The following is a 22,959-nucleotide window of genomic DNA, read 5'->3' as shown; positions in this document are numbered from 1 at the left end:
GTTTGCAGAACATTTGTGTGAAATGCCAAACGTTTTGTCCAGAACTGTAAATGATAAAATGCCTATACAGCAGGTTATCGTGCCGACATGAATCAGCTGGAGAACAACTGTCATTATACAAAAATCCTTTCCTTTCAGAGACTATGTGGCAGAGCGTTTCTGACGTTACACAGATTCTTTAACATATAAAACTGACATGGCATTACTGTATATGATCGACTGACTTCAATTGGACTGTACTATAATTAGGACTGGATTGCACTGTTTGCAACTGGATCTGAATGTGACCTCAACATTGGACCAAATTATTATGAACTGAACCGATCTGACCTGAATTTGGACCTAATTGTATTCTGCATATGAATTGAACAGTTTTCCTGGAAATGATCTTCATTGTAATTTGGCACCATGTAAATAAGCTGGATTGAACTGAATCGTCATTGGTGTGTTTCTGCTGTGTTCGTACCTCATTGATGCCTGGAGTGATAGTTGGAGCTGCGATGAAGATAACATATGGGGCGAACTCTGCGGTCCGAAGCACCTTCAGGGCCTGAAACAAGCCAAGTGTTAGAGATCAAACAGACCTGAGATCCTGGAAGCATGTTTTTCTATCCTTATTAAGACATTATATCAACTTCTACTCATCTGAGTATCCCAATTTGTGCCTCACCCTAACACTTACGCTTACCTTTAGCTCACCCACACCTTCACTCAAACCCTAACCCATAACCTTATAAATGGTACAGCAGCGGACCAGGACCCGGCTTTGGTCGCGTAAGGCCTATAGAAAAGGTCCTAACTGATTAACATAAACACGTACACACACACCTGAGGTTCAACATCTAATATAGCCATGAATCCTTGCTGGTGGATCTTCCGAATGGTCTCAAGCCGTGTCCCATACATGGCGTCCTCGTGGCTGCCGTACTCCAGGTACTCGTTGTTGCTGATGTCCTGCATCATCTGGTCGTGGGACACAAAGTAGTAGTTCTTCCCGTTCTCCTCGTCCTTCTTCGGAGGTCTGGTTGTGTCTGCAGAGATAGGAGTCCCCAAAACAGGAAGTGAGAATTCACGCTTCCTGACATGTGTGGTCGATGTTATGAGCCTGCATCTTACGTGGGATAGGGTAGGCAAATCTTTCAGGGTGTTTGGTTATGAGTGTGGTCTTGATGTGTCTTCTGCCCACTCCATGAGCGCCTGAGAGATAAACATGGAGTTAAACAGGAAGCTTCTTCTGTTTCTTGGAGTCCATGGTTGGTTTAACCTACCCAACAAAACTAGAGTTTTCCTCTTGAAGACAGGCAGCTTCACGACCTCCTCGTACGTGACGAGGTCTAGTTGGTCAAACACTGGAGGTGATAGAAGGAGGGCAGTGTGAGCAGAGGCGGAAGAAAGTGATGAGGGAAACAAATCTGGATACATCTGCTAACTATGTGGTGAAACAGAGCGAGCTAAACAGTCCCAAACAGTGAGAGCCGATGACGGGGGTTGGGTTCAGATATAACGTGCCGTTTTAATGCATAGAAATATCTTCAGAGACTTTTCTCTCCTTTATGCATTTTGGACTATAGTTATTGGCTATGATGGAAGCTTGAGGCACATACTGTGATTACTCAAACTAACAGCAACCAGAGAGCTTAGTTTCAACTGGAGACATTTGTATCTGATCCCAGGTATCAGCTCAGGGATTTTTAAATAATCAGCATCAGGATTCCCTGATGAAATTCAACTACAGTACATGCTGTAGGTTTGCTATTTCTGATTATATCAACGTGCAACCCAAACCAACCTGTGTAGCCAACTTGTAATTTCAATCATGGAATAATTCTGTGTGAAGGGCTGTACTATATTTTGTTCACATTATTTTGTCGATCCAATCTGGATGTTCTGCTAAGCATCTAAGCCTTTTTCACTCTTTAAAGTGACATCCACAGGGAATGAGAGGCTGCTGCTGCCTTCTGTCTGTGTCATTTGACCTGTTCTGCCTGCTGCACTGTGATCGTCACAGATGGGCTTCAATGTCAGAGTGAAAGCTGCACAAACAGCAGCTGAAACACTACTGCAAACATGTTATAATGTTTAAAATGTCCACATTTCTCATGCAGGGAAACAGCCTTTTCTGAGCAGCTTAGCTTTATCAACACAGGATTACCAGGGACCATGTTGAAATACCTTACCGGTTGAATTACTAGTGAGTCATATAAAAAAAGAGAGTAAACATGCTAACATTAGCTTTCTGCTGAAACAAATTGACTAAGGAGCAAGAGGGGAGTCTTTTTGAAGAATATTGCTGAATGTAAATATTTTACATATTGAGGCTGATCTGCAGGAACTCCTGTTGGGACAAAGGAAGAATGGGAAGACTGAAGTGTGGAATATTACTGGTAAGCAAGTTGAGTTTAACGTGAGATTAAATTTACTGTCATTTTAATGGACTTTAAATCTGCCACATTTTCAAGCATGGCATTGATACGATTAGCTTTAATAAAGTTTAAGGACGGGGACTCAGTATTCATTGTTCACTAATCTTAAAATATTGAATCAGTATCAGGAACAAAAAACTACACAGTCGAGACATTCCTCATTTTCATTATAATGTTCTTAGCTCTGCATAAAAACACAGGAAAGGCCTCACATTAACTTACTGAGGTCAACATCAGTCCGGGATGCTTTATGTGTTTTTTTTATCGATTTGAGACGCACCAAAAAGGCAGTGGCACCTATTAGTGTGGAAAATAATAGTAACTGAAACTAACGCTATGTTCACACTGCAGGTTTCTGGTTCTCTGTACCGCTGAATCACAAAATCACAGAAGAGCCAGGATGCTCTCTGTGGTGGTACTGATTAAGGGATTATTTTCTGTGTTTATGTTGTGTGAAACATCTAAACTCCCTGTTACTAATTTCTAAACAACATTTCCTTATATTCCCATTTCTTTAAAGCAAATGTACCCAACAGCTTTTAGTGAACTTTCAGAAAAAAGAGTGGACGTTCCAGGAGACATGTCTGTGGCAGCTAAAGAATCCTGCACACTGTTCATAACGTTCCCATTGGTGCAATGTTTTCGTTAAGCAAACAAATCAACAACGTCATGTAAATAAGAGCAGCTCAAATGCTGAATTTTGGTGGAAAGCAGAGTTTCTAAGAGTTTAATTACATTTACAAGAAAAGTGAAAAAAAAAAAAAAATCACAAGAGGAAAGATTCTCTGGATAACAAAGAAGATGCCGCATTTTTACTTAGAGCTCCAGTCTGGATTTTACATACACCCATCATCAACAAGAATTTTATATTAATGTTGGTCTTTTGCCCCAAAATCTGCTCCAAAATCAACACGAAGTCAGATGTTTTCTGGTGAAAATCTGGAAGAGCCATGTTAAGGCTTTACATTGCACAAGTTGGATGGAATGGATTCAGAAATCCACACATAATCTGTGTGATCATTAAAGGTTTTGGGAACATCTGCAAAGATACCTTTCTAATCTGTCAGAAAAGCAACACTGTTTGGAACTGGAACTCTGTAGTTGTGTTGTTTCTTTTTGTCTTGATCATAATCAGAATAGACACTGAACAGTTCAAACAAGACCTAAAGCAGAAGCTGGTGTTATCTGTCAGAAAAACCATGCAAATCACATGTTTTTACAACACAGTGTGCAGGAGTCTGCAACTATTTACACAAACTTAAGAAAAACAAGCCTTTGAGTTCATTTCTATAAACAAGTCATTTAAAGTAAATGTGGGTTCTTTGTAGAGTTCAACCATTTCTGTATTTAAACAGAGCCCAGAATAAATGAGGGAAACTGCAGACTGGCTGAGCTGCAGAGCATCATGTTAGACAGAGCTGGTCTTTGTACAGTGTGTTCCCACCGTCTGAAACATGAACCTCTGTGCTGCCGCCATCTGAGGCCGCTGACAAGTGAAATACAATACCCATAAGTCACTGAGTTCTTCACTGCAGCTGCTGCCGATCAGACTACCAGTAAGGAAATGCACAGAGATTCAATCGCTGATGTCAGAGGGTGCAGCAAACGTTTCACATGGAGGGGTAAAATGTGTTGAAGTGGAAATCAGACTGCAAAGTGCCTCAGGGACACACACTACAGTAAAATGCATGCTTTCAATTTTGTCTCAGGCTCCTGTTGTTGCACAAAAACAGAAACAAAAGTGAAACGCTGGCAGTGACGGAGTTCAGAAAGAGACCGGTAAAGAGAGGGAAGAGGAGTTGGTAGTGTTACTGGTTGTTACTTACATGCAGAGAGGCCAGTCAGAGGCAGAAAGCAAGAGAGATCAACAGGAGGGGTCACAACATGTCCGCTTACAGCAGCAGAATTACAAAATGTTACACAGCAACTGGACAACAGTGCAGAAACAGAGAAGACACAGTGCTGTCCACATGTATGATGGCACTCCTAGCAAACATGGTTAAAATGTCTGAAAATAAATTCTTCCTTTATAGCTTTATAACAGTCCAAAGACATGCCTGTTAGGTAAAATGGTCTCTCTACATTGCCCTTAGGTTTGAATGAGTGTGTGGGGGGTTGTTTGTCTTGTGTGTCTCTGTGTTGCCCTGCGATGGACCATCAACCTGTCCAGGGTCGGGTCTCTCTCCCGTAGACTGCTGGGGAGAGGCACCAGCTAAAATGGATGGATGGATGTTTTTATTGGTAAACTGTCCCTTTGAAATAAATATAACTGAATTATTTTAGTTTTTTCTATGCTTTTCTGTTTTTTAATTTTTAAAACTCACTGTCAGAGAACTGCAATTAAAAACACTCCAGTTGACCTGTATCTGTTAACATGTGATTTCTTCCCCCACCAAACATGTACTCAGCTTAAAGGTTGCATTTCTTGTAGTGTTCAGTGTGAGATTATGCCACTGCAATATAAGATGGTTAACAGAGGTGCCAATAAATGTGGCGTGCTCTATACTGTTACCTTTTCTGAGAGAGATCTGTTATTTTCCATTAAGTTTGACTGGAATCTGAGAAAACAATCAGAACATGAACTCTCAACCCAAACATAAGATGGCTGAAACCTACCAGAGTCACATGGTGGATCATTTCAGTTTAAAGACAACCTGACTGATTGTTAAGTTAGTGTGATCATTAACATACTGAGTGCTGCATGCTGTAGGATATCAAGGCAAGCCAGCAAGATCTCAAATCTGACTGAAAGCAGCCTGGAAACAAGCTTCCTGTTACATTCAAAGGTTCTATGAAGCTCTTCATCAATCAAACAGGATTATTTCAGCAGCTAACCTCAGGAACAAATAATGATAGGCAAGCTTAATGATATTCACACCCTGCTCTTGCCATCTACATGTCGCCTACAGTCACTGGGGTTATGTATTCCCATCTGTCTCTTTACAGAAGCCAGGCCACCAGAGCCAAGTTGTAACCATTAAAAGCCCCTTTCCCTCTGTGTGCTCACAGAATAATACACACACACACACACACACACACACACACACACACATTCCCGCCCTTGATGGCATCATAAAGCAGCATCTCTCAGTGCAGCTTTCCCTTCTCTAGAGATCTGGGAACAGTTTCCGGAACAGTGGAGGACCAGTTTCATGGACTTGGCCCAGCTGCTCCGGATATTTGTATGTGTTTGTGTCGTAGGGGAGTGGTGGCCTAGTGGTTAGAACAGGAGGTTTGCATTCCGGAGGGGACACAAGGGACCGGGTTCATATCCCACAGACCGGCTCCCTGAGCAAGACCCTTAGAATGCTCTCTGGGTGCCGCACAATGGCAGCCCACTGCTCCCTATAAGGGATGGGTTAAAAGAGGACCAAATTTGTTGTACTGTACATGTGCAATGAATTAATTTAAGTTTACAGCTAACACGTGACAGGTAAATATAGCACAGAGTTAAAAGCTTCAGACCTCCAAACTTCATGTGGCCTTCAAATGAGCTCAAAAACAGTTCTTAGAGAATAGGTTTGCTAAGCAGCGGTCACACCGCTGGACCCTAGAGGAGTAAAGATGTTTTTCTGGAGAGAATGGCAATTAATTGGACGCATCTGCTCTTGGCAGTTGATGAGAGATTGGGACTGGCTTGATTCAATTATGTCCAGTGTGCAGAAGGGGCTCTGGTGTGGGTCTGTTTTTCAGGCATGGGCTTAGTGAAATGAACTCCTAATGCTGCAGCATTACAAGACATTCCAGACAATTTAATGTTCCCAAATCTAAACAGTTTTGGGATGAGCACTTCCTGTTCCTGCTGTGATGAATGCAAGAAGAAACTGTGAGCCAGGCTTTCTCTTGTCATCCAACATCAGAGTCTGACCTCACAAATGCTTGTATAGAAGACTAGTCAAAATCTCCTGTAAACAGACTCTTAAAGCTTGTGGAAAGTCTTCCCAGACGATTTGAAGCTGTTATCGGTTCAAAATGTGGGCCAACATCAAATTAAATCCTATAGATTAGAAATGGATTTTTTTCCTATTGGCACCAATAGGAAACTAATTTAACCCCAAGGGGCACATCAGCTTGTAGTGATGTTAAACCAGTTAAGTTAAATCATTTCAAACTTCTCTTGAAGTTACTGGTATTGTTTTTGAACAAAACATCCACCTAGCTCCTCTGTAAAATACAGCATGAAGAATTTCTATAAACTGTGCTGCTTGATCTGATGCTACATGTTTTAGACTGAGGCTATAAGGTGTGTCACCATTTCCCTTCTGATAGTATTTAAATCTGCACACAGTGACCAGCAGGCTAAAACCTCATTAGTGTGTCCGAGCAGCCAGTCCCTCGTGCTCATCTAAGATATCCGCATGTCTGGCATTTTTCCCTCTCATTTCTGGCTGTGGCTCTGCTACTGGAGCTACGAGATCTGCTTACATTCAACTTCCACCTCCACGAACACACGCTCACACTGATCTACCCATTAGACACTCAACACAAACATCTGCAGTGTGTATTTTTTCGTGCACATGGGGGTGATGCAAACGTGGGGGTGTGAAGAGAGTACCTGCGTTGTGCTTTGCCAAATACTTGTCTTTGTACTGCTTCTTCTTCTTGCCGAACCAAGTACAGCTGGCCTGCTGCTCCTGCTTGGTCTTCTCCATGGCGATGCACGCCACTCGCCTGTCGAACAAACAGTGTTAGCTGGGGAGAAAACTCAGAACCATGTTTCCCTGCAGGAGCTTTCCCCTGACTTTCAAACAGTTGGTGGCTAAAAGAGTGACCAAAGAGAAGGAATGTTTACGAGTGTGTGACAGTAAGTTAAAATGTCATTAAAAGGATTTTTTTCAGTAGCTCAATTAAAAAAGGTAAAATTATATTATATATTGCATAGATTCGTTACATCAAATGTTTATTTATTGAAATTGATTACTATTGCTTGCAGCCAATAAAAATGCCAAACTAAGTTTCTGAGAAAAGTGGAAAATTACATAGAACCAATAAAAATAAAGGATGATTAAAACCAGAATATCAGCCAACTAAAATGTGCATCCAACTTCTGTACAGTACATGCTGTCAATACTTGGTTGGGGCTTTAGTTTGTATGTATTAATGCATCAATGCAGGCTGGACCGGAAGGGACCTTTACACTGTAGCCCAAGAAACTTCGATCCTGTGGCTATCGTGTCCTGGATATGTCTGTGTGTGGCAGCGTTCGAACTGCAGAGACAACATCAGAATGTAAGATGCTTGTTGAAGTTGATCCGAAGTCTTCTTTTCAGATGACTTACTATAGTCTGAGTCCAAACCTTATGATCTCCCCTGAGCACTTTATTAGGTTTTGCTGTCCTCTAATGGCTGCTGCACATGTGCATCTTTTTTAACCATGCTTTTTCCTTCCACTCAGCTTTCCATTAATGCTTGGATACAGCACTCTGTGAACAACTTTTGTGGCTTACTTTTCTTGTAGAGTGTTGATGACTGTCAGCAGGACAACTGTCCAGTCAGCAGTTTTCTCTATGGTTAGGTAGGCCGTAACATAGAAATAAAAAAACATTTCTATATTTAAAAAAAAAAAAAAAAATCTTATTTAGTATTTGTTTTTGAAAAACAGAAGTACTGGTTTTTATTGGCTTTAAGGCATAGTTATCAAAATTAACAAATAAAACAAAAGGTATCACAATGAGTATAATATAATCATCTATAGAACATCACTTTTTAAAATATTGAGATAAATACATTTGTTGATAATATTCTAATTAAAATACAGGAGGAAACCTATTTTACTGTTACAAATAAGTGAAACTACCTTTTAGTTGAAATATAATTTAATACAACTGCAACATTTGTCTTGAACAGAACACAACTAAACCCAACATACAATAATTTTACAGTACAGAGGAAACCTGCTGACAGATTAACCCTATGCTTTTTAAATATTTATACAGAAAATATCATCATTGGGGTATGATTTACAGAGAAATGAGAGGAAATGCAAATTAACCTATAATTTATATAAGAATGGTTCAGATTTTTTTCATATGGGGTTTTGTGAAGTAGTTATCAGTAGTTAGTATCTTGCCTGAGGTAGACAGACATTTCATTTTATCAGCGTAAATTTATAAACAGAGGGTCAAATGGGTGTACTTCCTGGAGATCACAGCCTTACAATACTCTAACTCAAAACTTGCATATCGTTGTGAGTTAATGCTAGATTAGCAGAATATAAACCTCCACACTTTTAGATGAAACTATGTTAAAATCGAAAGCTACATGTGATAAGGCTGCTAGTTGTATCCGTCTGCTTATTACAAAACCAGAAATATGACATGATTGGTTCACTGATCAAGCAGGCGTTCAAATATAAATGGAACAGTAATTAGCAGGATAATTCAGTGAAATTAGTCCCAAATACAAGATTTCTGTATCTGTCAAAAAATCAATGGGGGGGGGGGGGGGGGGTGTTCAAACATCAATGTGGCCTGCCTACACTGATGCTGGATTGAGTCTGGAATTAATAAAAATACTCATGTTATTTGGACACCGTTTTTCAGATATCCTTTTTGTAGGAAACCATCTGCTTTATGTGGTAGGCCTGAAAGCTGCAACAGGATACATTAAAAAAACAACAGCAGTTAAAAAGAGGTGATGGCTATAGAACTCCATAAGCTTTCTTTCACCTCTCCTCTGCTGCAAATCCAGTGAAGCCAGAAGTTGGCATTTGTGAAATATATTTCTGTCTCAGCCTTTTGCATGGAATTTGGTGTGACTTTGAATAGGTTATAAAGTGTAGTCACTATGAGAGAATCAAAGGTAATAGTTTTCTGCTAAAATTCAAAGCCTTTTTCTTTCTGTCAAAGAAGACTTGTTTTCTCTTCTCCAAAACAGTCCTGGAAGCTTTAGGCTATCGTATAAAAGGAGTGAATCAGGCGGCCCCCTAAGTAAATTTTACATACACACCACCAGCGGACAAAACAGACAGCCATAGGGAGGTTGAGGGTTCGGTGTTATTAAGTTCTGGAGGGGAAAGGTCCAGCGTTGGAAAATCAGCACAGGTTTAAAATCACACAATATGCAGAGCTCCTTCTGAAATCTGGTGTTTAAGAACATTCTTTCATTTGTTAAAGAAAAAAAACCATCCAAAACCTGATGGCCTCAATCAATAAGTTTATTCAACTCTTGTGAGACAAGGAGGTATTTTTGTGAATGTTGAGTCTCAGCTGCTCAGGGCAGACTAATACAACCTGCAGAATCAGCACAAATTCAAACACTAACACCAAAAAAGAGCAAACTAAACAAGAGGAGAGGTGTTTCAGAACATTGATATAAGCTGGCTGTCAGCAGTATCAAATCTGAGTTGTTTAGTGAGGTTGGTGTCGGCTCTATTGGGGCCCCAATCTGAGCAGCTGTGATAAACCATCAGTCTACTATACATACCCATGCCTCCGTTTGTTAGAAACAGGAAGCTGAGAAAACAATGAAAATAATCAGCATATCAGACCACATCCTCTCACTATGATCATCCTGCCTAGAAACCTGAAACTTCCTCTAGCCTCTTTGCCAGACTTCATAACTTTTTTTAAAGCATGTTGGAAACATTTAAATTCCATTGAAAAGCTCAGCTCTCCCAGCAGGATGACTCATTAAAATTGTGACACTAAACACAGATTTCATAAAATAATGTCACTGAGATGACTATTATTCAGTGCTTTGCAAACATAGAGGTCATGTGACCAAGACCTGCTGGCTGTGATGGGGCCTTCTAAGCAGTAGCTCCAGCACTCTGGAACTCTCTCCTCTTTAGGCTGAGGTCTGTGGACTCTGCTGAGCTTTTAAAAAAGGAACCAAAAAAACAACTGCTTCTAGGTAACTATTTCAATGTACTGATGTGTTAATATTTTTTGTTTCTTCTGTGCAGCACTTTGTGAACTATAAATGTGATTTATAAATAAAGTTTTTACTTACCCACCTGTTGAGGTCTGTTAAATTACAGCCACAAACTTCATTGTATTTCTGGGGGAATTTTATGTGATAGGCCAACACTATGTAGTGTACAATTGTGAGATAAAGGAAAATTAATCATGGTTTGTTATAAATCAAACAAATTATATAAAAACTGAAAATTTGGCATTGAGATGTATTTAGTATCCAATACCTCATACCCCTAAATAACAGCCTATTGCTTTTAGAAGCCAACTGATTAGTAAACAGAGTCCCCTTGTGTGTATTTGAGGTATTTAAATCCAGCTGTTCTGTGAAGGTCTCAGAGGTTTCTTAGAGAACATTAGCATGATGAAGACTAAGGAACATAAAGGAGGAGGAAGAGAGAAAAGTTGTGGAGAAGATTAAAGCAGAGTTAGGTTTTAAAACAACTCATTAAAACCGTCATCTTAACATGAAGAGACTCTGGCCCAGCTGCAAACATGTCAAGACATGGCCGTCTACCTAAACTGACATGCAATAATCAGAGAGGCAACCAAGAGTCCTGTGGTAACTCTGGAGGAGCTGCGGAGATCCACATCAAATGAGGGAGACTCTGTTGACAGGAAAACTATTATTGATGCACTTCACTAATCTGGCCCACATGGAAGGTCTTTATTGAAAGAAAGTCATAAGCAGTCCTGTTTGCAGCTTGGCAAACGCCATGTAAACACAGGCCAATCCCAATAAGAGGCTGTAAAAGACTTGAAACTGTTGCTGAGGTTCACCTTCCAGCAGGACAGTGACACACAACATGCAACCAGAGGTATAGTAAAATTGTAAGATGAAAAAAGATTCACCAATTAGAATGGCCCATTCAAAGACTTGAAACATGATTTTCACAGATGCTTTGCATTGACTCTGACTGAAAAGATATTTCAGTCTGTATGTGAAAAGCTGGTAGAAACATAAAACACTTGCTGCAGCTGTAGTGGCAGTGAAAATGTTGACCCAAAGGGGCTGAACAGAAAATCGGGTCAGTTCTCTCATTTTTATCTGCAAACATTTCTGAGACGATGTATTATTAACACGTGTTTGTGAAGCACATAAAATCCCAATAAAATACATTAAAGTTTGTGGTGGTAATGCAACACAATGTCAAAAAGCTCAGGTGAGATGAATGATTTAGCAAGGGACTGTACTAAACACATCCTACTGAGCAGCCCATAATACAGGTCCTTCTCAAAATATTAGCATATTGTGATAAAGTTCATTATTTTCCATAATGTAATGATGAAAATTTAACATTCATATATTTTAGATTCATTGCACACTAACTGAAATATTTCAGGTCTTTTATTGTCTTAATACGGATGATTTTGGCATACAGCTCATGAAAACCCAAAATTCCTATCTCACAAAATTAGCATATCATTAAAAGTGTCTCTAAACGAGCTATGAACCTAATCATCTGAATCAACAAGTTAACTCTAAACACCTGCAAAAGATTCCTGAGGCCTTTAAAACTCCCAGCCTGGTTCATCACTCAAAACCCCAATCATGGGTAAGACTGCCGACCTGACTGCTGTCCAGAAGGCCACTATTGACACCCTCAAGCAAGAGGGTAAGACACAGAAAGACATTTCTGAACGAATAGGCTGTTCCCAGAGTGCTGTATCAAGGCACCTCAGTGGGAAGTCTGTGGGAAGGAAAAAGTGTGGCAGAAAATGCTGCACAACGAGAAGAGGTGACCGGACCCTGAGGAAGATTGTGGAGAAGGGCCGATTCCAGACCTTGGGGGACCTGCGGAAGCAGTGGACTGAGTCTGGAGTAGAAACATCCAGAGCCACTGTGCACAGGCGTGGACTGTTGCTCAGTGGTCCAAAGTACTTTTTCCGGATGAAAGCAAATTCTGCATGTCATTCGGAAATCAAGGTGCCAGAGTCTGGAGGAAGACTGGGGAGAAGGAAATGCCAAAATGCCAGAAGTCCAGTGTCAAGTACCCACAGTCAGTGATGGTCTGGGGTGCCGTGTCAGCTGCTGGTGTTGGTCCACTGTGTTTTATCAAGGGCAGGGTCAATGCAGCTAGCTATCAGGAGATTTTGGAGCACTTCATGCTTCCATCTGCTGAAAAGCTTTATGGAGATGAAGATTTCATTTTTCAGCACGACCTTGCACCTGCTCACAGTGCCAAAACCACTGGTAAATGGTTTACTGACCATGGTATCACTGTGCTCAATTGGCCTGCCAACTCTCCTGACCTGAACCCCATAGAGAATCTGTGGGATATTGTGAAGAGAACGTTGAGAGACTCAAGACCCAACACTCTGGATGAGCTAAAGGCCGCTATCGAAGCATCCTGGGCCTCCATAAGACCTCAGCAGTGCCACAGGCTGATTGCCTCCATGCCACGCCGCATCGAAGCAGTCATTTCTGCAAAAGGATTCCTGACCAAGTATTGAGTGCATAACTGTACATGATTATTTGAAGGTTGACGTTGTTTGTATTAAAAACACTTTTCTTTTATTGGTCGGATGAAATATGCTAATTTTGTGAGATAGGAATTTTGGGTTTTCATGAGCTGTATGCCAAAATAATCCGTATTAAGACAATAAAAGACCTGAAATATTTCAGTTAGTGTGCAATGAATCTAAAATATATGAATGTTAAATTTTCATCATGACATTATGGAAAATAATGAACTTTATCACAATATGCTAATATTTTGAGAAGGACCTGTATGTTTGTTTAGCAATGTGCCACGTTAGCTGTTATGAGAGCAGAGCAAACGTGGCGTCTCTTTTCCTCCTCAGCCAGTCGTCGCTCTAGGACGTTCTCCTTCACACTCACCACTCCTGCAGCTCAGGGGACGGGATTAGGCCTGCGGTGCCATTCTTGGTGTTCTCAAGCTTGCCCTGCCACCAGTTGTGGTCGTCCTTGGAGATGATCTGGATGATGTCGCCCACGCGGAAGCGGATGCCGGCCTCCTTGCAGGGGATGAGCTCGTCTTTGGAGGGGTCGTACTCAAACTGGGCCTTCACGTAGATCTGTGGAGAAAAAAAACGAGTGACTAAAAGTTCAACCTGCAGGAGTTTTAATGACATGGGGGTCTGGCAAGTCAGTAACAGGTGTTGATGATGGAAGCGATATGAAGGGAGGCTACATGGTGTACATATCTGACAGCTAGATTTTTCAGGGAGCTGAAAGGGATCGTTAGGGGTTTTTGGTTGCCAGCTTGGAAACTAGTTTCCAAGAAGGGGTGTTCAGTGGTGCGATAAACCCAAACATTACTGGTCTATTAATGAGCCTCTTTACACACTGGTAATTACAGCACAGGTATTGTTCATTTCCATTAGATCAGAAACAGTTTGGCTTTATCCTGCCTGAAAACTACTGGAACCACACAGAGACTGTTAGTGAGGATGTTCAGTGTAGCTGTTTAACCTCCGTTGGGACGGAGGGGGGAGTATTTTGAGGAAGCCTGTCTCTTACCTTAACTGACATTTTGTCCTTTGTGGGAGGTCTGGATACGATCTAGGATTTGAAAGCATCATACACATCATGCAGCAAAAACGCAGTGAATGAACAGCAGGGGTGGGGGTGGGGTCGAGGCTGGGGGAGGGGAGGGGAGGCAGCTTACAGGCCTACTGGTCCTTAGATGGTAAGTTTAAACTCCTAACTCTTTTTGGATATGCAACAAACTACAAGCCACTCAGCTGACAATAAGATCCTATTGTTTGCTGCCCTCTGCTGGTCACTTAAATACTCAATTTGCTGTTAATTAGAAAAAGGAATAGAATGTGTGTATCAGAAAGATGGGAACACATCAACACCATGAGGGGTTAAATGCTGCCTACAACTTCAGGTTTACTGGAAAGAAAAATGTTACTGCTCCAGGGCATAAGGACTCAGATCTGACTGGAGATCAGTGGTTTCAACAATGCCTGTGCTGCTGTTACCAAACTTCCCATAAACACAGGGGTGACCAGGAGCGACGCTCTCAGATAGTAACAGGGGTGGTCACATATGTGGCCCACGTACTGAGATCAATCCACAAACGAGTATGTTCTGATGATCTAATAAAAAAATAGCAGATCAAAGTCCTGATCAAGGCATTTTTAAATATCACTATCAGAGTCTCTGATAAAACTTAACTCCTGATAGCGGCTGCAGGCCTGCGTATTGCACAGCCACTTAATTTTTATGCTTCATGCACATTTTCATGGATCATGCACCTTATGTTGTTGACATAACAAAATTGGCTTTTTCCTAACAATCTGGTCTTTCATGTTTGACATTTAAAGTAAAAAAAGGCTCCTTCAGCTCCCTGCCTGTCTGCGCCCTAGTCTCAGGTATCCCTGCATGAATTTTGTCATGTTCATAGCAAAATGCGCTGCACAGTGGCTCAGCTGATAGTACTGTTGCCTTGCAGCAAGCGTGTCGGGGGTTCGTATACTGTGGTGCATGCATGGATTTTCTCTGGGTACTCTGGTTTTCTTCCATTGTCTAACATCATGAATGTTAGTCTAAATTGCCCTTAGGTATGAGTGTGTGTGTGGAGGTTTGTCCTGTGTGTCTCTATGGTGCCTGTGATGGACTGGTGACCTATCATGGGCGTACCCGCCTCTTCTCCAATGACCAGCCCTACCCTGCATGAAAAGGTGGGAATAGATGACGGATGGATGGATAAAGGAAAGCCATAGGTTTATAAAGTAAGGACTGATTTTGTCTACAAACTATATTATAATATCAAAACAGACAATCTGATTGATTGACAATTTGATTGAATTCTTATTGATAAATAACACATTCTGATATGCAAGGGGGGCTGGTCATTTCACCCCTTAGTAGTTTTAGTTGCCTCACAACAGTCGACTGGTCCTAAAGGGAATATTCTAAATCTTTACATTTCAAATAAATTCAATAAAACCGGACATGTAAGCATTCCAATAATTGTTATTTTTCTTAATAATCAAAAGGAAAAAGCTTATACTAATTTATTTACATGTGTATCAAGTGGTTTGCCTGTGGATATGAAGTGGAACTAGGAACTAAGCAGCAAACTGTGGGTACTAAAGGGGGTTGTGAATTGACCTGAAGCCATAGCATGGCATTGCAAAATAAAAGCAGCTATCATTGTGATTATGCTTGTTAAGGAGTGTTATTTTTCTTTCTGAAGGCTGGGTGAGGTTTTGTCCATACCGGGAAGTGTGCTTGTTAATAGAGAACATATTAGGAGACAAAAGAAACTCATAGGTGTGTCTGGCTGTGTAGGTTATGTTCTGACCCATCAGATTTGGATCTGTAGCTTCTTTTAACAAACAACCAGTTTATCTCTGCTGGTATCATTCTCACTATTTCCACTTGGACCGGAGGAAGAGGCATCGTGTTCTCAGAATCAATAAAAACCCATTTCCTCAGATGGCCTCAGAAGACAGTGTACTATGGACCCATTGTGGTCTGCTCAAAGCTAAACAGCAGCAGCCCTTTTAACTCTAAATGATAGAATTATGCATTTTGAGAAACCCATGTTCTCCTTAAAGGATGCAGCCAATGATTTTTATACATTGTCGGCAGCATCAACCAAGACTATAAAAAGCAGGGATAAGCTGTTATTAGAAAATAAAGAAGGTGAGAGTGATCTTTGATACCAGCCTGTCTATACTGAGTCTATAGGCGGAATATGTCCCCCCCTTCCATAAAGATGTCCCCTCCAATAATCATTGTAAATACAAAAAAATCTTTTTAAATGATAATATAGTAATATTTAATAAAAGCACAGCTAAAGTGAGTGTGAGTGATCCAAGTTAGTATGTAAAAAAAGTTTCCTAATTATTAAAAGATCACGACAACTCTATCACACAAAGTGGTTTGGTCCACATGCTGTCTCCAACGGGAGGGGTACCGGCTGCTACTCTCAGCAGCTCCATTTTCAGAGCAGGTCAGACACGCTTGATGAGGAAACTGCACCAATCAGTAAAAGCCAGTAAGTCATTTTTCACATCACTTGTTCAATGAGTGCAAGATTAACACAAACAGTGATATTTCTTCGCTTTGTCCAAATCCAGCCTCTCCTATCAGCTTGCTAGCTAAGCTAATAGCCTAGCTTATAATGCTTAACAAGCTGAAACCGTATGTAAGTAGCAGCACTGATTATTATTTGATTATGTTTTGTAGCCTAGTAGTTATTTCATAACTTAAATGTTTGGTTTGACAGATATCTAATTTATTTTTAAGTCCGAGACTAAAGACATTTGAACCTTGACCTTCAATTTCTTCTAAAACTACTTTGATGGACTAAAGTGTAAATTAGAGCAGGATTTAAATAAATTCTAATAAATGAAATCATACAGATGGACCACTGCTACCTTCCACCTAATAACATTGTTGACATTGCTGGTTGAACATAGAAAAACCTCTATAATGGTAAAATATGGACTAATAAAGAGCAATGCTATAACTACAAATATTAATTTAAATAACATAATCTTAACATGCTGAAAAATTGCCAAGGAGCAGGAAAGAGAGAGAGCTTTTTTTCATGTCCCCCCAAGAATACTCTCTGAAATTTTTCTGTTTAGTGTCCCCCCCAAAAATAAAATGGGATTTTCGCCCCTGGCTGAGTTACTGTTATAGTTTTAATCTGCTAGAACCACAAAATACCATTCACTGTTTTAGAGATTTGGTACCCAACACATTTTTGAGTTCTTCACTTCATGATTAGCCACAGCATCACCCCCCGTCACCTTCAAGTTATCCTGAATGACTCTGAATGACTGTTGTATAGCAGAGAAGAGGGTGAGGAGAGGTGTAGACACATTATTGACAGTAGACAGAGGAATGAGTGTAATACAGTTCCTTGCAAAACTATTCATAGCCCCATTTCACAATTTGTCATGTTACACCCACAAACCTCAATGTATTTTATAGGATTTTATGTGACAGACCAACACAAAGTAGCGCAGGATTGGGTAGTGGAAGGAAATGATACATGGCTTTCACAAAAATCAAAAACTCTGAAAATGGATTTGTACTACCTCTCTTTATTCTAAAAACCCTCAATAAAATTCCAGATGAACTACAAAAAGTCACCTAATCAGTAAACAGAGTCAACATGTTCATTATCTAGTATATTTAATATAAATCCAGCTGGTCTTTGAACACCTTAGAGGTTTGTTAGAGAACAGTAGTCATTTTGGTCTCCGTGCAAAATGCTATGTGAAGTGGTGCACATCACTCTGAACACATCACCCCCACCATAAAACATGGTGATGGTAGCAGAATGATGAGGGGTTGCTTCTCTTCAGCAGAGGCATACAAATTTCATTCTGTAGGTGTGCAAAGGTGCAAAAGAAATGCCATAAAAGACTTGCAGCTGGAATTGCAATGAAAGGTGACATCATAATAAATGCCCACCACACTTTTCAAGGGTTTATTTATAAAAACGCCTAGAAACCACAAACAATCTTATTTTCACTTCACACATGCTACTTTGTATTTGTCCCATAAAATCATATAAAATGCATACAGGTTTTTGGTTTAAAGATAAATTATATGGAAATGTTAAAGAGGTATGAATACTTTAGCACGGAAGCGTAAAAGGAGAGTGACTACAGGTGTGAGGGTATTACCTGTCGACCCTTAGGCTGGATGGTGGACGGCAGGTCCTGTGGAGTTGAAGCATTAATTAAAGAAAGATGTTTAGATCCACCAAGCAACTTTACTTTAAGAGACACTTGCATGCATAACCATCTGCAATATAGCTCAAAACAAACAGAAAAAAGCAGACAGCAAAGACAGTGAAAAGGCGGAGAGAGAATTTCTCATCTGTTCCAGCAGATCTGGCTGTGGAAGAACCAAGCGAGCACAGAGCAAGCCAAACAGCAGCAGCATCAGCACCACCACAGTGTCTGCCTGGAGCCTTGGCGGTGAAATAAGGGGTCTTGCAGAACCTACCTGGGTGATAATCAGAGTGGGAGTGTGCCCCCACTCTAAAGCACTGACAGATGGCCAGCGGTCAGCAGAAGGACATGGCACTCAGCAGGCTCTCTGAGGCACACCAATTTGTTAACTGAGATATCGGACACAGGAGGGGCCTTTGATTCAAAAGTATGAAAAGGGGATGGGGGGAGTGACAAGGGGTCGAGTCAAGTGAACCGCATCACCGCCCGACTGCGTCAAATTCTACTGCTGGTCAAACAGTCGTGAGGCCAAACAGAAATGAGACAAAATTATGGTGAGGGGACATTTACATGGAGAGATGGGAGACACGGACGTGTTGGAGTACCATGACACAGCGGCGGGACAAAGGAAACGCACTGGAGGGGACATAGAGGTGGGTTGGGGGAGTGTCTGTGGGGGAGAGAGGGGGGTTTCTTGGGGGGGGGATCCTTACCAAGATAGAACTGTTAATGCTGGAGTGGCCATTGGCAGGGGACTGCCTGGAGGTGCTGGGGGACTCTTTCTGAAATAAGACACACAGGTCAGCAGTGCACAGCAAGCACACACTCACTCCTTCTCACACACACAGACTTGCTCACATCTTTCTAGGCAGTGATTGCAGGTAATGGAGGGGTTTATGTGGAGCACACAACAGAAGACCTACCACAGCGCTGACGTAATGAAATGCATCAACAGAACATGGCAGACAACTTCACCTGCAGCCCTTACACAAAAGTACAACACCACAGAGGGGCGCTAGACTGACATAAGTTTCTCCTTTGAGCAGCAGAGAGCACGAGGTCATCAGTAACACAGACAGCCACAGCTCAAAGCCACAAGGAAAGGTCTCAGTGTGTGTAGGATGACCAAAAGAGCTGAAGGACGGGTGACACCATAAAACTAAAGCTGTTTCAGCTGAGCTGGGAAATAATTCGCAAAACAAAACAAGGCTTGAGCATGAATAACTTTTCATTTCTAATAATGATAAAGAATGTTTCAAAAGGAAAAAAAAAACGATAATTTCAACAAAAACGTATTTAAGGAAGGTTTTGATGTGCAGCATGAAACTTACAGAAGAACCAATAAAATAATCTGCAACACCTAAACCCAGTTTGGTGTCTTGTACATCTTTTTTTGGTTATATGTGAGCTTTTGTATTGTCATGTCAATAAAAGCAAGATATCTACAAATTATTCCAGATGTTCTTCTATATGTTATTTCAATATTCTATATACTGTAAGATCTTCTTTCAAAGTGCATGCATAGATGTGGAGGAGGACTGCTGTCCTGGCAGTCAAAACTCAGAGTAAACGGGTGACTGCTTCAGATCTTTTGGTCGTCCGCATTTGTCCTGGTGTTGGTCCGTTTGGGTGGGAGATGTGTGTGAACAGGGGGATAAAAATACTGAGAAATGAATGATTCCTTTATTTTTCAAGGATAGACAAGGATGTTTGTTTAAAGCAGGGCTTAACTTGTACATTCTGTTCATTTATTTCCTGTTACGTTTATATATTTATACTAAATGTCCGTACGCTTGAAACCAAAGTCATCCTTGTTTGTGGACACTATCCTGGCCAATAAAGCTGATTCTAAAGTAACCAGAAGGTAAACTGCTGGTTTAGTTCAAACACTGAGTGACAAAAGGCAGCAGCTGTGCAGAGAGGGTGACATTTAATGACTTACTACACATGAAGCTGGAGGTAAAAATGACTGCAATCAGAAATATCTAAATTAACCTTTAATGCTTATGTTAGTTTAGTGACTGACCTTGAAAACAACTAGATTTTTGAAAAAGGTCAGCATTTCAGCCAAACCAGATGTAATGATGTGCTACTATTAAACCTCCCAAAACCGAACCTATAAACAAGAATAAATTTAGTTCTAGTCTAGTCAAAAAGATGTTCCTGTTCCCTCCACAACCCTGAAATCCTGCTTGATTTTTTCTATCTCATCGCAGCAAAGCAGCGTCAAACCATGCCGTTTCCTCCTCCATGTTTCGGAATTGAAAAAGAGGTTTCTTCTGTTATTACAGTAACCAACAACGAAATAAAATAGCTGCTAAAATGTCTGTACTCTGCACAGCCTTTCTGTTATCTGTTGAAAGTCTTGCTCTCTCCAATTAAAAACGCAGTTTCCCTATAAATAGCTTCCTATATCCTCTGACCACACAGCTCAGCTTAGTCAGAGGACTAGCTTCAAATTTCCCTCAGAAACAGAATCCAATATGGTGCACCTCAGTCCGGTGCATTGAATGACCAGAAAAGGATCAGCTTTTTTAGTTTTTGGATGGACAGGGTAAATTAAGCTCAAAACTCAGGCAATCCCAGTCACCAGGTGAATTTTGTTGCATCTCTACTAGTTACTGACTCCTAATGTGAGCTTTATTATTGTCTCTAGGTGACAGTTTAGTGATCACAAAATGTTACAAGTGCTAGACTTTTTGATTTTGGAAATAAACACACAAGACAACTAGTTTTAAGACTCAAAGATTGTCAACAAAACACTTGTGAGCTTAATGCGACAGTTAGAGATACGATCCTGAAATATTTCCAGTGGACACAGAAACTGAGAAAAAACTGATATTCTGTTCCCCCCTGCGTTGTGTGTGTGGGTGTGCATGTGTGTGCAGATATAGTAGTTTGTCTAAAGACAGGAGCAGGACAGGATCACACAGACAAGAGGACAAGGAGGAGGTCCGGTATCTTTGTTGTAAAATTGGTGTGCTAATTATCTGAACCAGCCCAAGCGAAACACACACACACACACAAACACACACAACATACTTGGGTTACCCACACGCTCAGTAACCAGGCGAGCAGTTAGTAACCAGATCAGGAGCTTACAACCAGCAGTAAAGAGCAGAGGAAAGTGAGGAGGAGGCCAAGGAGGAAGATGTGTTACCTCACACGAGGAGCCCTGTGTCCGGTAACTCGGCACTATTTTAAAGGTGATGCTGCCTCGCATTTCCCTCTGTGGACAAACACACACACACACACACACACACACGCACACAGTACTGTTAGTTTGAGCCTTTGTCCAACTGGTGACATGACATGTTTATCTATCTGACAATTTGAGAATTTTCTTCACCAGTGGAGTCTTGCACAGAGTGTCCATAAAGGCCATGTATTTGAGTGCATCTCCTATTTCCAGGTCGTTCTGTAGCTATCTGTGAGTACTCAGAACTTTCAAGCTCATGTTAAAGGAGGACTGTTGTGTGTGAGTTTTAATTTTAACCAGAAACTGCCGCCTTAGAAATACCTAGCTGCTATTTTTGCGTCATACATTGCAGGTGCTTTAATTTTAGCCTCTCCGTTCAAAAACTGTTTAACATATATATTTATTTAGAAATTACAACTTTACTTGGTGACTTTTAACAAAACAAAAAAGAAGGTTGCTATAAAGGCAATCAATAGTGCACCTACAGTTTGTACTAGTGATATTTTAAGATGTGCTTCCACTACCCTGAACCTTTATTCCCAGAACGTAGTTACCCAGTGTAATAAAGTGAAGTTTGAGAACTAACAAAACAATTGCTGCTCCAAGCTCAACTAGAATTCCTTTATTTATACTGAACACCATTAGGCTTATACACCCTGTTCATGTCTGCAGTATTCCTAATATATTTCCCCAAACTCTTTAAGACCCCTAGCTAGTCCGTATTGCTGTCCACATTGATGCCAGACTATAACTGAATGAGTTTACAAAAACTTTACATAAAACATTCAACTTATAACACCCTGAACCCTGCATTTTCCTTGAGCTGTTTCTGTGTGTGTGTGTGTTTCTGCTGTACTGCTGTTGATTAGGAGTGCTACAACAAAGCGCTTCAGTTGCTGGCAGCATGTGAATTCATCTGGTGAAATAAATGTGATCTATTAATATGAGTCCTAAGGTGTGTGCTTTAAGCCTGACACCCATTTCTTTTTGCTTGAGATCTTTATTTTGTAGAAATAAAGGAAGTAGTTCTTGAGTTTTCCTGTTGAGTTGACTTAGTTGGCTAGTAAAGTACTTTCATCTGGCTGACTTCAAACACCCAGTCACCAAAGCTTTAAAGACCAACTTTGAACTAGATTAGATAGGATAACAATGATTTATAAACACTGAGAACACTGTGGCTGGCTAGCCTTATGCCTTACCCCAGCTGCTGCAGTCCACAGAAGAAACTACATTCAGAAAGGTACTACTGTATTGTGCAAACTCATTATTTAAATCAACTGTACACTCAGAATTACCTGGAATATCTGAGCAATGACCTTGATAATTTGTGCAATATCTTATTATTTTTCAGCCTTGTATAATATTTTATAATAGTTTATACTCCAGTTTTGATTACTATTTTTTAATTATGAGTCCAGCTGTGTATTGCTGCTTGTTTCTGTAAGCTACCCAACAATGTTACATCATATCAACCACAATAACCAAATATAGTTTCTACTCCATTTCATTCTGGCTAATTGTTAGCCGCTAACAACAGTAAAGTAGGCATATGCCTTGGAGTGGCATTTAACTAAAGGGCTATTTCATAGTTTGTTATTGCGTCTACATGGCATTTGATAATTTCTAGCTCAAACTCTAAATTACTTAAAGCTGACAAACCTGAACTGGACAATTCTTCACTGAAGAGACATTTTTTATTTAAATTTATGAAACCTTCGTTCTATTTAAAAAACAAAAAGGGATTTTA

At 40.6% G+C, this 22,959-nt stretch overlaps 1 protein-coding gene across 14 annotated transcripts in view; it reads right to left on the bottom strand.

Moving 5' to 3' along the window:
* The window catches only part of caska (calcium/calmodulin-dependent serine protein kinase a), a 248,467-nt gene that overhangs the window by 4,652 nt on the left and 220,856 nt on the right, over nucleotides 1-22,959 (bottom strand). For 3 of the 14 annotated variants that reach the window (XM_047371389.1, XM_047371393.1, XM_047371402.1), the window contains 10 exons: nucleotides 21,174-21,242; nucleotides 18,727-18,795; nucleotides 17,963-17,998; nucleotides 13,824-13,865; nucleotides 13,182-13,378; nucleotides 6,979-7,094; nucleotides 1,269-1,334; nucleotides 1,117-1,197; nucleotides 829-1,031; nucleotides 467-550 (listed from right to left, as the gene is read on the bottom strand). In XM_047371389.1, the coding sequence (XP_047227345.1) occupies nucleotides 467-550; nucleotides 829-1,031; nucleotides 1,117-1,197; nucleotides 1,269-1,334; nucleotides 6,979-7,094; nucleotides 13,182-13,378; nucleotides 13,824-13,865; nucleotides 17,963-17,998; nucleotides 18,727-18,795; nucleotides 21,174-21,242 (963 nt within the window). Of the gene's footprint in view, nucleotides 1-466; nucleotides 551-828; nucleotides 1,032-1,116; nucleotides 1,198-1,268; nucleotides 1,350-6,978; nucleotides 7,095-13,181; nucleotides 13,379-13,823; nucleotides 13,866-17,962; nucleotides 17,999-18,726; nucleotides 18,796-21,173; nucleotides 21,243-22,959 lie in introns of all 14 variants that reach the window. The other 11 variants (XM_047371388.1, XM_047371390.1, XM_047371391.1 and 8 more) reach the window with 6 other exon arrangements.

The sequence above is a fragment of the Girardinichthys multiradiatus genome, chromosome 7 (genome assembly GCF_021462225.1).
Source record: "Girardinichthys multiradiatus isolate DD_20200921_A chromosome 7, DD_fGirMul_XY1, whole genome shotgun sequence".
In the NCBI taxonomy this organism is placed as follows: Eukaryota; Metazoa; Chordata; class Actinopteri; order Cyprinodontiformes; family Goodeidae; genus Girardinichthys; species Girardinichthys multiradiatus.
The sequence above is the reverse complement of the archived record's forward strand: the minus strand, read 5'-3'. Positions and strand labels throughout refer to the sequence as shown.